The sequence below is a fragment of the Urocitellus parryii genome, chromosome 1, assembly GCF_045843805.1.
Source record: "Urocitellus parryii isolate mUroPar1 chromosome 1, mUroPar1.hap1, whole genome shotgun sequence".
Classification (NCBI taxonomy): domain Eukaryota; kingdom Metazoa; phylum Chordata; class Mammalia; order Rodentia; family Sciuridae; genus Urocitellus; species Urocitellus parryii.
Window position 1 is genome coordinate 170,529,191 of NC_135531.1, and position 13,934 is coordinate 170,543,124.

The window sequence follows — 13,934 nt, forward strand, 5'->3', positions numbered from 1 at the left end:
CTGCACCTTCACTCGCCCCCACACATCAGCAGACCTGGCAGGGTCTGTCTTGACCCTGCAGGCCACTGTCGAGTCCTCTGCTATATTCCTGCAGGACCGGTGGGTGATATTTCTCCCAGGTAATAACTTGTAATGACACATTGGCCTGACTCTGTGCTCATCTCTCTCAGTTGACCTCAAGGCTGCTTGAGAGATGAGGTCCTGGCTCTGTTCCTCATCCTCACGCGTCAGGCCCCAGGGTCCGTGGCTACCAATAAACATAAACATGCACAGACAGACTGATTTGCCAGAAGCACGACCCACTGTCACCTTAAAACTCATCCATAGTGAAATTACACTTTCTTCAGATGACAGACATTCCCACCGACCTGCCAGCCTTCTAGATGACATTAAAGACCTCACTGTACTCCTACAACTCTGCCTCCCCTTGGGGGAGCAGGTCTTTGGTTAATCCCCTACCTGCTCCTGTCTCAGTCTCCCCCCTCCCATAGATGCACTGATGGTGGTGGGAAATGTGCCTTCCAAATAATACCTTGGATGACCTCTTTCTCACTTCCAGTGTATGCGTTGCCCCAATTATAACACACCAGTCCATACTGGCTGTCAGCAGATGGGTGCCACATTATTTTTTAAAATATTTATTTTTTATGTGATGTTGGAACCCAGTGCATCCCACGTGCTAGGCATGCGCTCTACCATTGTACAACCTCAGTCCCAGTGCCATATTTTTTAAACCTTCAGAATTGTTGCTGGGCTGTAGACCTATCATCATTATGTGCATCTATTCAGGTATCTCCTCTTCAATGGTTTCATTTCTTTATCATTAGATAATTCACAGAAGATAGAAAAACTAAAGTTGGTGGAAAGAAGATTAAGAAAAATGAGCATACTATATAAAGAAAAAGATTTAAATAATGACTTTGCTATAGGAAGACCATGGAGTGGATCAGCAATAAGGAGAGGAAGGAGCTCAGTTATTCAAATCTCCTGACCCTGGAAACATTAGTAGCTGCTCCACTGGGAAGGTGCACAGCCTGGAGAGAAAAGTTCAGCTGGGCTCACCCTTAGACAAATATGTGCCACCTTGTTGAGTTCACCTGGAATATCATGAAGACCACAGAACCTGGCTACAAACAGCTAATCCCTTTCATCGATGCACTTCAGGTTACTTTCTTTTTTTGTTGTTGTTGTTATTGTTTTGGGGTTTTTTTGTTTGTTTTTTTAAAAAAATGTTTATTTTTTTAATTATAGGTGGACACAATATCTTTATTTTATTTTATGTGGTGCCGAGGATCGAACCCAGTGCTTCCTGCATGCTAGGAGAGCGCTCTACCTCTGAGCCACAACCCCAGCCCTTACTTTGTAAAATTTTGTTAAACTTTGAACTTTTGAACTTTTGAGATAAGTAGTCAAATCTCCATAATGTCTCCCTTTCAGATGACTTAAATGTTGCAGTACATCAAAGAACTGAAATAAAAATGTTCTCTGGAAGGAAGAGTGAGGAAGAGAGAAAGAGCTCAGCTTCCTAGGAGGTGAGGATTACTTGAATGTCAATTTTACCCCTGTGGTTGACGGTGTCTGAGTTGTAAATCATCAGCAGAAGTGGTTAATTAAGACTCTTGAACCCCAGCCAGCGATAACCCATCCTGGCCATGAGCCCTTCTCTTGGTTCCAGGCGACAGAGGAGATAACCGGCGCCGCGGGGCAGCGGCAGCCACGCGGCCAGGCGAGGCCAGTACCATGGCCTCCTGGACGCCCGGGGAGCGGTTCCGGGAGGAGGCCCGGTGCTCCGTGTGCCTGGATTTCCTGCAGGACCCCATCAGCGTGGACTGCGGCCACAGCTTCTGCCTCCGGTGCATCTCGGAGTTCTGCGAGAAGTCGGAGAGCTCGCAGGGCGACGTGTACGCCTGTCCTCAGTGCCGCGGCCCCTTCAGGCCCGAGAACTTTCGGCCCAACCAGCAGCTGGCCAGCCTGGTGGACAGCGTGCGGCAGCTCGGGATGGGCGCGGAGCCCGCGGGGGCGCGCCAGTGCGCGCGGCACGGCGAGGACCTGAGCCGCTTCTGCGAGGAGGACCAGGCACTCCTGTGCTGGCTCTGCGACACCACGCCCGAGCACCAGGGCCACCGCACGGCGCCGCTGCGGGAGGCCGCCAGGAGCTACCAGGTGAGCGCGGGAGCCCGGGGTGCCGAGCTGGGCCGCGGGCCGCTCGTGTCAGGCGGAAGGCACGGGGCACGGAGCGCCCGGCCCGCCGGGTCGTCCTGCCTCGGCTCCGGCTAGGCAGCGCGGGACCGACTGCCGAGCGAGCGCAGGACCCTCGATCCCTGGCTTTCAAGCCGGTCTTTTTCTTCCCGATCCCGAGCCGGCGGGCTGTGCAGTGAGACAGCCTTGCACCTGTGTCGTACTCGCTTCCACTGACGGGATTCCTAGGGCGCGGCATTTGCCTGGTGTCTGTCTAGGTCCCTTAACACGGGCACCAAGGCCACTCTCTGGCTGAGGAATAGCGTCTGCTCGTGACTGGACTGTCTGGGTCCCCTAAAGTAGGGAGTCACTCGACTCCACACGAAGGTCTGGGAACTGAGGACTTGAGCATTCCCCTGAGGAGGTGCTTGACCCCAAGAGCGCTCCGAGGGACTCTGCCCAGGTGTCTTCCCACAGGTGCCCTCGGGTCCTGGGACATACTCTAAACACGTGCCTGTCCCGGCATCTGGAACAGCTGCTATCACAGAAGAGGTCAAAGCTGTCTTTTTAATCTACTGGCACAGTTAGCCAAAGCACTCCGTGACACTGGAATAAGTTCCAAGCACCAGCTTTCTTAAAGCATTCATTTATTTATTCTATTTGTTTGTTTTAAGTTAAGGACTGGGGTATTCACCAGTCAACATTCATCTGGACAATCTTGGAAATTTTGATTTTTCCTCTTGATTTCTGTTATCCTCTGCAAATTACAGGTACTAGGCGTTCTCTAGCCTACCTGAAAAGTCAAGTATGCTCCTGCCTGTCTAAATCCCCAAGGTACCATACAGAACATGGCTGCTGTGATATCGCTAAAGACATTCTCTGTTTTCAGTAGTCAACTAAATAAAAAAATAAGTACCATCCAAACTCTTTGGCTTGTCAATCACGACTTTCTAGGTTCTGAAGTTCCCTTCCTTCTGCTCTTATCCAAGCCAAACATGGGACCCAGCAAAATTAGCCTAGTCACTCTTGTCCCCAAACATGCTCTTCTTTCACCTCCTTGCTTTTGTTCAGTGTCTTCGGTCCCAGAGAGCTTTCTTCTGTTTACAAGTGAGAATGGCTCTATTCCTTGCAAACACCAAACATATGCCTCTTTTTATTCTGATGCCACCATGAATTCTAACGTTACTTTATGTGTACTTTATATAGAGTATTATAATATTTTAAAGTGAAAGATATATATGTAAGATTTATTGAATAAGTTTGGAGGTAGAATTTGTATTATTTTCTACTAAAAACATATTTCTATATGTGTCTTTAGGGGTGCTTCCTGTTTAAAAAAAAGGCATGTATTTGCTTCTTGGAAGGGTCTTATCATTGAACAGAGATCTAATTTCTGGGTTTTTGTTTGTTTAATTGTTTGGCAGGCTTTTTTATATACTTCTTTTACTCCTTTTAAGAAGTACAGAATATTGTGTTTTTCACCTAAAGTATTTTATTTATTTATTTATTTATTTATTGACACCAAGGATTGAACCCTGGGGCTTTACCACTGAGCCACATCCTCAGACTTTTTTTTTTTTTTTTTGAGATAGGGTCTCACAAGTTGCTGAGGCTGACCTTGAACTTGAGATCCTCCTGCCTCACCCTCCAACTTGCTGAGATTATGGGCATGCACCACCGCATCTGACTTCATTTAACATATTTTAACCAACAAGATTTATTTTTGGTGAAATATCATTACTTATAGTACTAATATCAAATACTTTTCTCATCGTATTTAATAAGAAATTGTATCACTCTTCAACCTAGCATCAATAGATGACATTTCACCTAATGATGTCTTCATTTCCCTCCATCTATTGTTTTTACATATTCATTATAAGCATTTTTTTCAAAATTGGCACTGTTATAAAATGTACTTATTTGACACTGTAATTCTATTTCTTGTCATTAAGTTTCCTATTGTGTTGATGTAAAATGTTTTGCTACTCATTTTTACATTTCAGTCATTGTAGTTTTACTATTGTAATGATGCAAGGAGCACGATTTTAGATGAATCTTTGCATCTGGTATTAACTGAGTTACCAGTGAAGGTGTCCACCTGCGTTCTAGGGAGTTTTCCAGTTGATCCTGCAGGTGCTCACAGTCTTCTCCACACAGGTGAAGCTGCAGATGGCACTAGAGCTGGTGAGAAAGGAGATGGAGGAGGCCCTGATACAGGAAGCCAACATGGGGAGGAAGACCGTGCAGTGGAAGGTAGGGGGCGTTGGGCCTTGGGAGCTGCAGGCAGCACCCTCTTCCTGAGTCTCCATTCTCCAGCGAGCTTGCCATTTACTTAGGCGCTCTATGGAAACATCTCATGGCCATCCTGAATTGTCCCAGACCCCAAATGACATTGTTCATTTTTGTTTTTACCTCTGTCGGCAGGACCCTATCCAGATTATAAATAGCTTTACTCTCTTGATCTTACTGTGAAACTCACTGCTTGGGTGGGTGCCACCACCTGCTACTGGAGTGTCAAACTGTATTTGTCGGACAGTTAAATAGTGAATGCCACAGGCTTGGTGACAGATGTGGTGCAGTTCCCAGGGACCATCTATACAGGGAGGGAATTGGAGCCTTCAGCCTCCTTGGGTCATCCATCCAGGGTCCCCTCTTTCTGCAGCCCCTCCCCCCTTGTTTTTCTCCTACATTTCATTTACACACAGTGGCTGTGAACCTTATCTTCTCCTATTGCTATGTCTATTATAGGTAAAGTTAAGCCCTCTTCTCCTTTCCACAGCTGGAGAGGCTTTGGGTCACCACGTTTGCTGCTGCCATTCATGGCAGAGGCTGGAAAGTTGCTCGGCTCCCTACAGTGCCCAGAGCAGCAACTGCACCCCTCAACAGTGAATTGTAGGTCAAACCTGCCAAAGTGTCAAGGCTGTGAACCACATATAGTGCATGGGTGGATGGGTATATTATGTACAGAGCACAGTATACAACATGATCAGATATATTTTTTTTTTCTTTTCTAACATTTTATTATGAAGAATTAAAAATAGATAAAATTAGGGAAAATAGCTTAACAGTATAATAAATCATTATCATCCAAACCCAGCTTCAGCAATGATTAATTCATGACAAACTGGTCTTATTTTTTTTTCTGACCTACTTACAGTTTCTGATACTTTGAAACAAATTCCAGGTAACATAGCATTTCAGTTTCTTAGAATTAAGGACTCAATTCTATTCCATAGGATCATTATTATGCTAAAATAGTAATAACACTTTCTTAAAATATTAAAACTTCAATTTAGTGTTCACATTTCCATTTTTTTATGACTTAAAGTTTTCAGTCTGTTTTTTCTTTTTCTTTGGAATCAGGTTACAAAAGTAATTAACTTCTAATAATTGGTTGGTATATCTCTCATGTCTATTTTGATCTATAGGTTTTAATTTCTTGCTTGATCTCTCTCTCCAATTTAATTGTTGAAGAATCTAAGTTTGCCTTACAGACTTTTCTAGCTAGATTTATGGATAGAATTTGCAGTATGATTTGGGTTTGCAAAATTTCAAATTGTATAATTTTTCTTCATTTATATCTATAAAAAGGAACTTTTCATCTACTATCTAATAGTTTAGTTCACAAAGAAAAGTCAAGATAAATGCATAATTATTTTTCTTTATATAAAGTTTTAGAATGATGAATTTGCTTCTTCACACCTTAGCAACCACCATTGCTGAGAAATTATTTGTGTGTGTGTGGTTTTGGTATCATTATGAATGCATAAATAAATGAATTTAAACACATTAAATGTATGACAATTTTTTTTTTCTTGCTTTGAAATTGCCTAGGATTCAGAAACCTACTTCTTCTGAAGCTTGCTTTCTCCTGTGAATTTCTTTTTTTTTTTTTTATTATTGTTGGTCGTTCAAAACATTACATAGTTCCTCATACATCATATTTCACAGTTTGATTCAAATGAGTTATGAACTCCCAATTTTATCCCGTATACAGATTGCTGCATCACATCAGTTACCCTTCCATTGATTGACATATTGCCTTTCTAGTGTCTGATGTATTCTGCTGTCTATATTATTCTCTACTATCCCCCCTCCCCTCCCCTCCCCTCCCCTTTTCTCTCTCTACCCCTTCTACTGTAAATCACTTCTTCCATTTGAATTATCTTGTCTTACCCCTCCTTTCCTCTTATATGTCATTTTGTATAACCCTGAGGATCGCCTTCCATTTCCATGCGATTCCCCTTCTGGTTTCCTTTCCCTCCCACCTCTCAACCCTGTTAATGAAAATCTTCGTCTCAAGCTCCTCGTCCCTACCCTGTCCTTGTTTCCTCCCCTTATATCAGAGGAGTCATTTGGTATTTGTTTTTTAAAGATTGACTAGCTTCACTTAGCATAATCTGCTCTAATGCCATCCATTTCCCTCCAAATTCTATGATTTTGTCATTTTTAAATGCAGAGTAATACTCCATTGTGTATAAATGCCACATTTTTTTAATCCATTCATCTATTGAAGGGCATCTAGGCTGATTCCACAATCTTGCTATCGTGAATTGTGCTGCTATGAACATCGATGTAGCAGTGTCCCTGTAGCATGCTCTTATTAGGTCTTTAGGGAATAGACCGAGAAGGGGAATAGCTGGGTCAAATGGTGGTTCCATTCCCAGCTTTCCAAGAAATCTCCATACTGCTTTCCAAATTGGCTGCACCAATTTGCAGTCCCACCAGCAATGAACAAGAGTGCCCTTTTCCCCACATCCTCTCCAGCACTTATTGTTGTTTGACTTCCTAATGGCTGCCAATCTTACTGGAGTGAGATGGTATCTTAGGGTAGTTTTGATTTGCATTTCTCTGACTGCTAGCGATGGTGAGCATTTTTTCATGTACTTATTGATTGATTGTATGTCCTCTTCTGAGAAGTGTCTGTTCAGGTCCTTTGCCCATTTATTGATTGGGTTACTTGTTGTCTTATTGTCTAATTTTTTGAGTTCTTTATATATTCTGGTTATTAGGGCTCTATCTGAAGTGTGTGGAGTAAAGATTTGTTCCCAGGATGTAGGCTCCCTGTTTATCTCTCTTATTGTTTCTTTTGCTGAGAAAAAACTTTTTAGTTTGAGTAAGTCCCATTTGTTGATTCTAGTTGTTAACTCTTGCGCTATGGGTGTCCTATTGAGGAATTTGGAGCCTGCTCCCACAGTATGTAGATCATAACCAACTTTTTCTTCTATCAGATGCCGTGTCTCTGATTTAATATCAAGCTCCTTGATCCATTTTGAGTTAACTTTTGTGCAAGGCGAGAGATAGGGATTCAGATTCATTTTGATGCAAATGGATTTCCAGTTTTCCCAGCACCATTTGTTGAAGATGCTATCCTTCCTCCATTGCATGCTTTTAGCCCCTTTATCAAATATAAGATAGTTGTAGTTTTGTGGATTGGTTACTGTGTCCTCTATTCTATACCATTGGTCCACCCGCCTGTTTTGGTACCAGTACCATGCTGTTTTCGTTACTATTGCTCTGTAGTATAGTTTGAAGTCTGGTATCGCTATACCGCCTGATTCACACTTCCTGCTTAGTATTGTTTTTGCTATTCTGGGTCTTTTATTTTTCCATATGAATTTCATGATTCTTTTATCTATTTCTACAAGAAATGCAGCTGGGATTTTGATTGGCATTGCATTGAACTTATAGAGAACTTTTGGTAATATCGCCATTTTGATGATGTTGGATCTGCCTATCCATGAGCAGGGTATATTTTTCCATCTTCTAAGGTCTTCTTCTATGTCTTTCTTTAGGGTTTTGTAATTTTCATTGTATAAATCTTTCACCTCTTTTGTTAGGTTGATTCCCAAGTATTTTATTTTTTGGGGGGATATTGTGAATGGAGTAGTTGTCCTCATTTCCGTTTCAGAGGATTTGTCGCTGATATACAGGAATGCCTTTGATTTATGCGTGTTGATTTTATATCCTGCCACTTTGCTGAATTCATTTATTAGCTCTAATAGCTTCTCTGTAGACCCTTTTGGGTCTGCTAGGTATAGAATCATATCATCTGCAAATAGTGATAATTTAAGTTCTTCTTTTCCAATTTTTATCCCTTTAATTTCTTTCGTCTGTCTAATTGCTCTTGCCAGTGTTTCGAGGACTATGTTGAACAGAAGTGGTGAGAGAGGGCATCCCTGTCTTGTACCAGATCTTAGAGGGAATGCCTTCAATTTTTCTCCATTCAGAATGATGCTGGCCTGTGGCTTATCATAGATTGCTTTTACAATGTTGAGGTATGATCCTGTTATCCCTAATTTTTCTAGAGTTTTGAACATAAAGGGATGCTGTACTTTGTCGAATGCTTTTTCTGCGTCTATCGAGACTATCATATGGTTCTTATTTTTTAGTCTATTGATGTGGTGGATAACATTTATTGATTTCCGTATATTGAACCAGCCTTGCATCCCATGGATGAATCCTACTTGATCATGGTGTATAATTTTTTTGATATGTATTTGAATCCGGTTCGCCAGAATTTTATTGAGAATTTTTGCGTCAAGGTTCATTAGAGATATTGGTCTGTAGTTTTCTTTCTTTGAAGTGTCTTTGTCTGGTTTCGGAATCAGGGTGATGTTGGCCTCGTAGAATGAATTTGGAAGTTCTCCCTCTTTTTCTATTTCCTGAAATAGCTTGAAAAGTATTGGTGTTAGTTCCTCTTTAAAGGTTTTGTAAAACTCTGCTGTATACCCATCCGGTCCTGGGCTTTTCTTAGTTGGTAGTCTTTTGATGGTTTCTTCTATTTCTTCTATTGTTATTGGTCTGTTTAGGTTGTCTATATCCTCCTGGTTCAATCTGGGCAGATCGTAAGACTTAAGGAATTTATCTATGCCTTCACTATCTTCTATTTTATTGGAGTATAAGGATTCAAAGTAATTTCTGATTATCTTCTGTATTTCTGAAGTGTCTGTTGTGATATTGCCTTTTTCATCCCATATGCTAGTAATCTGGGTTCTCTCTCTTCTTCTCTTCGTTAGCATGGCTAAGGGTCTGTCAATTTTATTTATTTTTTCAAAGAACCAGCTTTTAGTTTTGTCAATTTTTTCAATTGTTTCTTTTGTTTCAATTTCATTAATTTCAGCTCTGATTTTGATTATTTCTTGCCTTCTACTTCTTTTGCTGTTGTTTTGCTCCTCTTTTTCTAGGATTTTGAGATGAAGTATGAGATCATTTATTTGTTGGTTTTTTCTTTTTTTGAGGAATGAACTCCAAGCAATGAATTTTCCTCTTAGGACTGCTTTCAATGTGTCCCATAGATTCCGATATGTTGTGTCCGTGTTTTCATTTAACTCTAGGAATTTTTTAATTTCCTCCTTGATGTCTTCAATAACCCATATGTCACTCAGCAACCTGTTGTTCATTCTCCAAGTGATGCTTGATTTTTCCTTTCTTATTTTATCATTGATTTTCAGTTTCATTCCATTATGATCAGATAAGATGCATGGTATTATCTCTACCCCTTTATATTGTCTAAGAGTTGCCCTGTGACATAATATATGGTCTATTTTTGAGAAGGTTCCATGTGCTGCTGAAAAAAAAGTGTAACTACTTGATGTTGGGTGGTAAAGTCTATATATGTCAATAAAGTCTAGGTTATTAATTGTGTTGTTGAGTTCTATAGTTTCCTTGTTTAACTTTTGTTTGGAAGATCTGTCCAGTGGTGAGAGAGGTGTGTTGAAGTCTCCCATGATGATTGTATGGTGGTCTATCAGACTCTTGAACTTGAGAAGAGTTTGCTTGATGAACACCGCTGCACCATTATTTGGGGCATATATATTTATGATTGTTATGTCTTGTTGGTTTATGGTTCCCTTGAGCAGTATGAAGTGTCCTTCTTTATCCCTTTTGATTAGCTTTGGCTTGAAATCTATTTTATTAGATATGAGTATGGACACGCCTGCTTGTTTCCGCTGTCCATATGAGTGGTATGATTTTTCCCAACCTTTCACCTTCAGTCTATGGATATCTTTTTCTATCAGATGCGTCTCCTGTAGACAGCATATTGTTGGGTCTTGTTTTTTGATCCATTCTACTAGCCTGTGTCTCTTAATTGGTGAGTTTAAGCCATTGACATTTAGGGTTATTATTGAGATATGGTTTGTACTTCTATCCATATTTGTTTGTTGATGTTACTAAACCTGATTTGTTATCCTCTTTGACTACTTTCCCCCCTTTACTGTCCTACCTCCCATTGTTGGTTTTCAATGTTATTTTCCATTTCCTCTTCCTGCAATGTTTTGCCAAGGATTTTTTGAAGAGATGGTTTTCTAGCTGCGAATTCGTTTAACTTTTGTTTATCATGGAAGGTTTTAATTTCATCTTCTAACCTGAAGCTTAATTTTGCCGGATACACGATTCTTGGTTGGAACCCATTTTCTTTCAGTGTTTGAAATATGTTATTCCAGGATCTTCTAGCTTTCAGAGTCTGTGTTGAGAGATCAGCTGTTATCCTGATTGGTTTACCCCTAAATGTAATCTGCTTCCTTTCCCTTGTAGCTTTTAAAATTCTTTCCTTATTCTGTATGTTGGACATCTTCACTATAATGTGTCTAGGTGTGGATCTCTTATGGTTTTGTACATTCGGCGTCCTGTAGGCTTCTAGGATTTGGGATTCTGTCTCATTCTTCAAGTCTGGGAAGTTTTCTCGTATTATTTCATTGAATAGGCTGTGTATTCCTCTGGTTTGGAGCTCTGTGCCTTCCTGTATCCCAATGACTCTTAAATTTGGTCTTTTGATATTGTCCCATATTTCTTGGATGTTCTGTTCATGGTTTCTTAGCAGACTTGCTGAGCTGTCTATGTTCTTTTCCAGTTGAAATACTTTGTCTTCATTGTCTGATGTTCTCTCTTCTAAGTGATCTACTCTGCTGGTAGTATTCTCAATTGAGTTTTTAAGTTGGTTTATTTTTTCCTGCAATTCTAGTATTTCTATTTGTTTGTTTTTTATTTCCTCTATCTCCCTGTGAAATTGATCTTTTACTTCCTGGATTTGTTTGTCAATGTGATCTTTCATTATCTGATTTTGCTGTCTCATGTCTTCCTTGAGACTCCAGATCATCTGAAGCATGTATATCCTGATCTCTCTATCTGACATTCCATCTGTTGCACCTATTACCTCTTCTAAAGTTGAGTTGACCTGCATTGCCTGTGGTCCTTTCTTTCCTTGTCTTTTCATACTGCTGGCGTTTCTTTCTGCTTGGTGAAACTGTTGTGTTTTGAAATTTTCCCTCTATTTATTTATATTGCTCTTGTATAGTTGAATAATCACCCTTGCAGGGCATGTAGTGGCTGTGATCCTCCTCCAATTGGTGTGATCCGTCTACCACGCTGGCAGGCCCTAGGTCTGCTCTGCTGGTCGGTCAAGGGTCCGCCTACCCAGCAGGCACGAGGGGCACCTCTATCACTCCGCAGGTTGCTGGGCCTAACCTCCCGATGGGTCAAAGGTTCGTCTAGCTTGCAGGGGGCTGCTCCCGGAGCGAGAGCTAGGCCTCCCGGGGGAGCCCGGATGGTGGAGGACTGCCGGTTCGGGCGGGGCGGGCCAAGCCGCCCAGGGATCCCGCGGGTTGCAAAGGTGGTTGGCGTCTGCAGGACTTAACTTCTGCACCCGCCGGTTCGGGCGGGGCGGGCTAAGCCGCTCAGGGTTCCCGCGGGTTGCAAAGGCGGCTGGCGTCTGCAGGACTTAACTTCTGCACCCGCCACGTGGGCACCTTTATCGCTGAGTAGCTGTGGCCGCCTGGTTAGGAAGCGGGCGGGTGGGGCCGCTTCTCCCAGGGCGAGAGCTAGGCCTCCCGGGGGAGCCCATATGGCGGAGGACTGCCGGTTCGGGCGGGGCGGGCCAAGCCACTCAGGGTTCCCGGGGGTTGCAAAGGTGGCTGGCGTCTGCAGGACTTAACTTCTGCACCCGCCACGTGGGCACCTTTATCGCTGAGTAGCTGTGGCCGCCAGGTTAGGAAGCGGGCGGGTGGGGCCGCTTCTCCCAGGGCGAGAGCTAGGCCTCCAGGGGGAGCCGCCTGCCGGAGCGGCTGATGGTTGGGGGACTAGACCTCTGTGCCCGCGTGGCCTTCCAAGATCCACTTCTCTGGGGCAACCTGTCACTTCGAGTAAACCTACCAGTTCACGGCAGCTCTCCTCTTAAGGAAGTTATGCTAGAAGTTCCTCCGTAGCTAGGCTGCAGCTGTTTCGATGAGTCTTTCATATCCCGTTAAAGTGGAGACGTTGGAGTCGCTGCTTCCTCGCCGGCCGCCATGTTGGATCCCTCTCCCTCAGTCGCTCCCTGTGCGAGCCACCAAATGCCGCAGTCTGTCTGGGCACAATTCAGGAGCCACTTGTCAAAAGAAACTAACTTTATTTTTAGAACTACAAACGCCAAACAAAACAGCTCCTCAGGAAAAAACCCTCAGAGCCCAACTGCCACCACTGGCTTCCACAAGCCTCTCACCCCCACACCCGATCAGATATATTTTATAGAATATTCCTCTTCCTGCTAGAATCATTCTTTATATTATTTTCTTCCTCAAAAATATAGTTTGGGTTGGGGATGTGGCTCAAGCGGTAGCGCGCTCACCTGGCATGCTCGGGGTACTGGGTTCGATCCTCAGCACTACATAAAAATAAAATATTGTGTCCACCAAAAACTTATATATATATATATAAAATTCTCTCTCTTTAAAAAATTTAGTTTGATATACTATCTTCATACAGATATTTTCATAAGGACATTTATTTATTTATTATTTATTGTGCTGGGCATTTAACTCAAGGTGCTCTGCCATTGAGCTACATCCAAAGTCCTTTTTACTTTTTACTTTGAGATAGGTCCCACTAAGTTGTAGAAGGTGGCCTTAAACTTGTGATCCTCCAGCTTCAGTGAATCACTGGAATTACAGTGCAATACTGTCCCTGGTTCATAAGGACCATTTTTGCTAACATTTTTCTTATGAAAAATCTTATCTTCTCCTATTGCTATGTCTATTAAAGGTAAAGTTAAGCACTGATTCACAATCTTTATTATTTAAAGCTAATAATATTTTATTTTTTTAAATATTGGCCTGACCACAGATTTATGAAATCAGGAGCCCAAGTGCAAGATCTGAATTCCCACATTTTAAAACCTCCAATGCATGTCATAACATAGAAGTGATGCTAAGATATCTCGTTCAGAGGCAAGTAGCCATGTCTGAACTTCTTGGTCGTTCATGTTCTCACGAGCCAGAACCATCAGGCACAGGCTTAATGGAAAGGAGCTCTAAGTTCTGCAGCAGCACTTCTTCTTTCTTCACATCCAGAAGGAGCCAAGCAACATTCCAGCCTCTGCCATGAATGGCAGCATCAAGTGTGGTGACCCAAAGCATCCCCAGCTGTGGAACTGGAGAGGAGAGCATTTTGGCCCAGGTTCACGGCCACTGTGTGTAAATGAAATGTAGGAGAAAAACAAGAAATTATCAGGTTTAAAAACAAAACAGACAACCCAAGGTGGCACTCAAGAGGGTGACGTGAAGGAAGCTGGGCTGCCGTAGCCCCTCCACTCCGTCATCCCTAGTGCACCCCTGGACTCCTCTCCCTGTGGCAGTGCTCAGCCCTCTCTCCAGCAGCCTGCCCTGGGAGACAGTTTGCATTTCTATGAGCCATGCCTCTCAGGAAACAGAATGTGAAATGCAGAGTCAGTGTCCCTGAGGAGGAGGCCAAGAGTGTATGAATTAGTGATTTAGAAA

At 42.6% G+C, this 13,934-nt stretch overlaps 1 protein-coding gene across 1 annotated transcript in view; it reads left to right on the forward strand.

Moving 5' to 3' along the window:
- The first annotated feature begins 1,250 nt into the window (after nt 1-1,250).
- Nucleotides 1,251-13,934, forward strand: part of LOC144254682 (E3 ubiquitin-protein ligase TRIM58-like) — a 39,437-nt gene continuing 26,753 nt past the window's right edge. The window contains exons 1-2 of the mRNA XM_077798145.1: nt 1,251-2,163; nt 4,339-4,434. Of these exons, the coding sequence (XP_077654271.1) occupies nt 1,741-2,163; nt 4,339-4,434 (519 nt within the window). The 5' untranslated portion in view covers nt 1,251-1,740. The remainder of the gene's footprint in view (nt 2,164-4,338; nt 4,435-13,934) is intronic.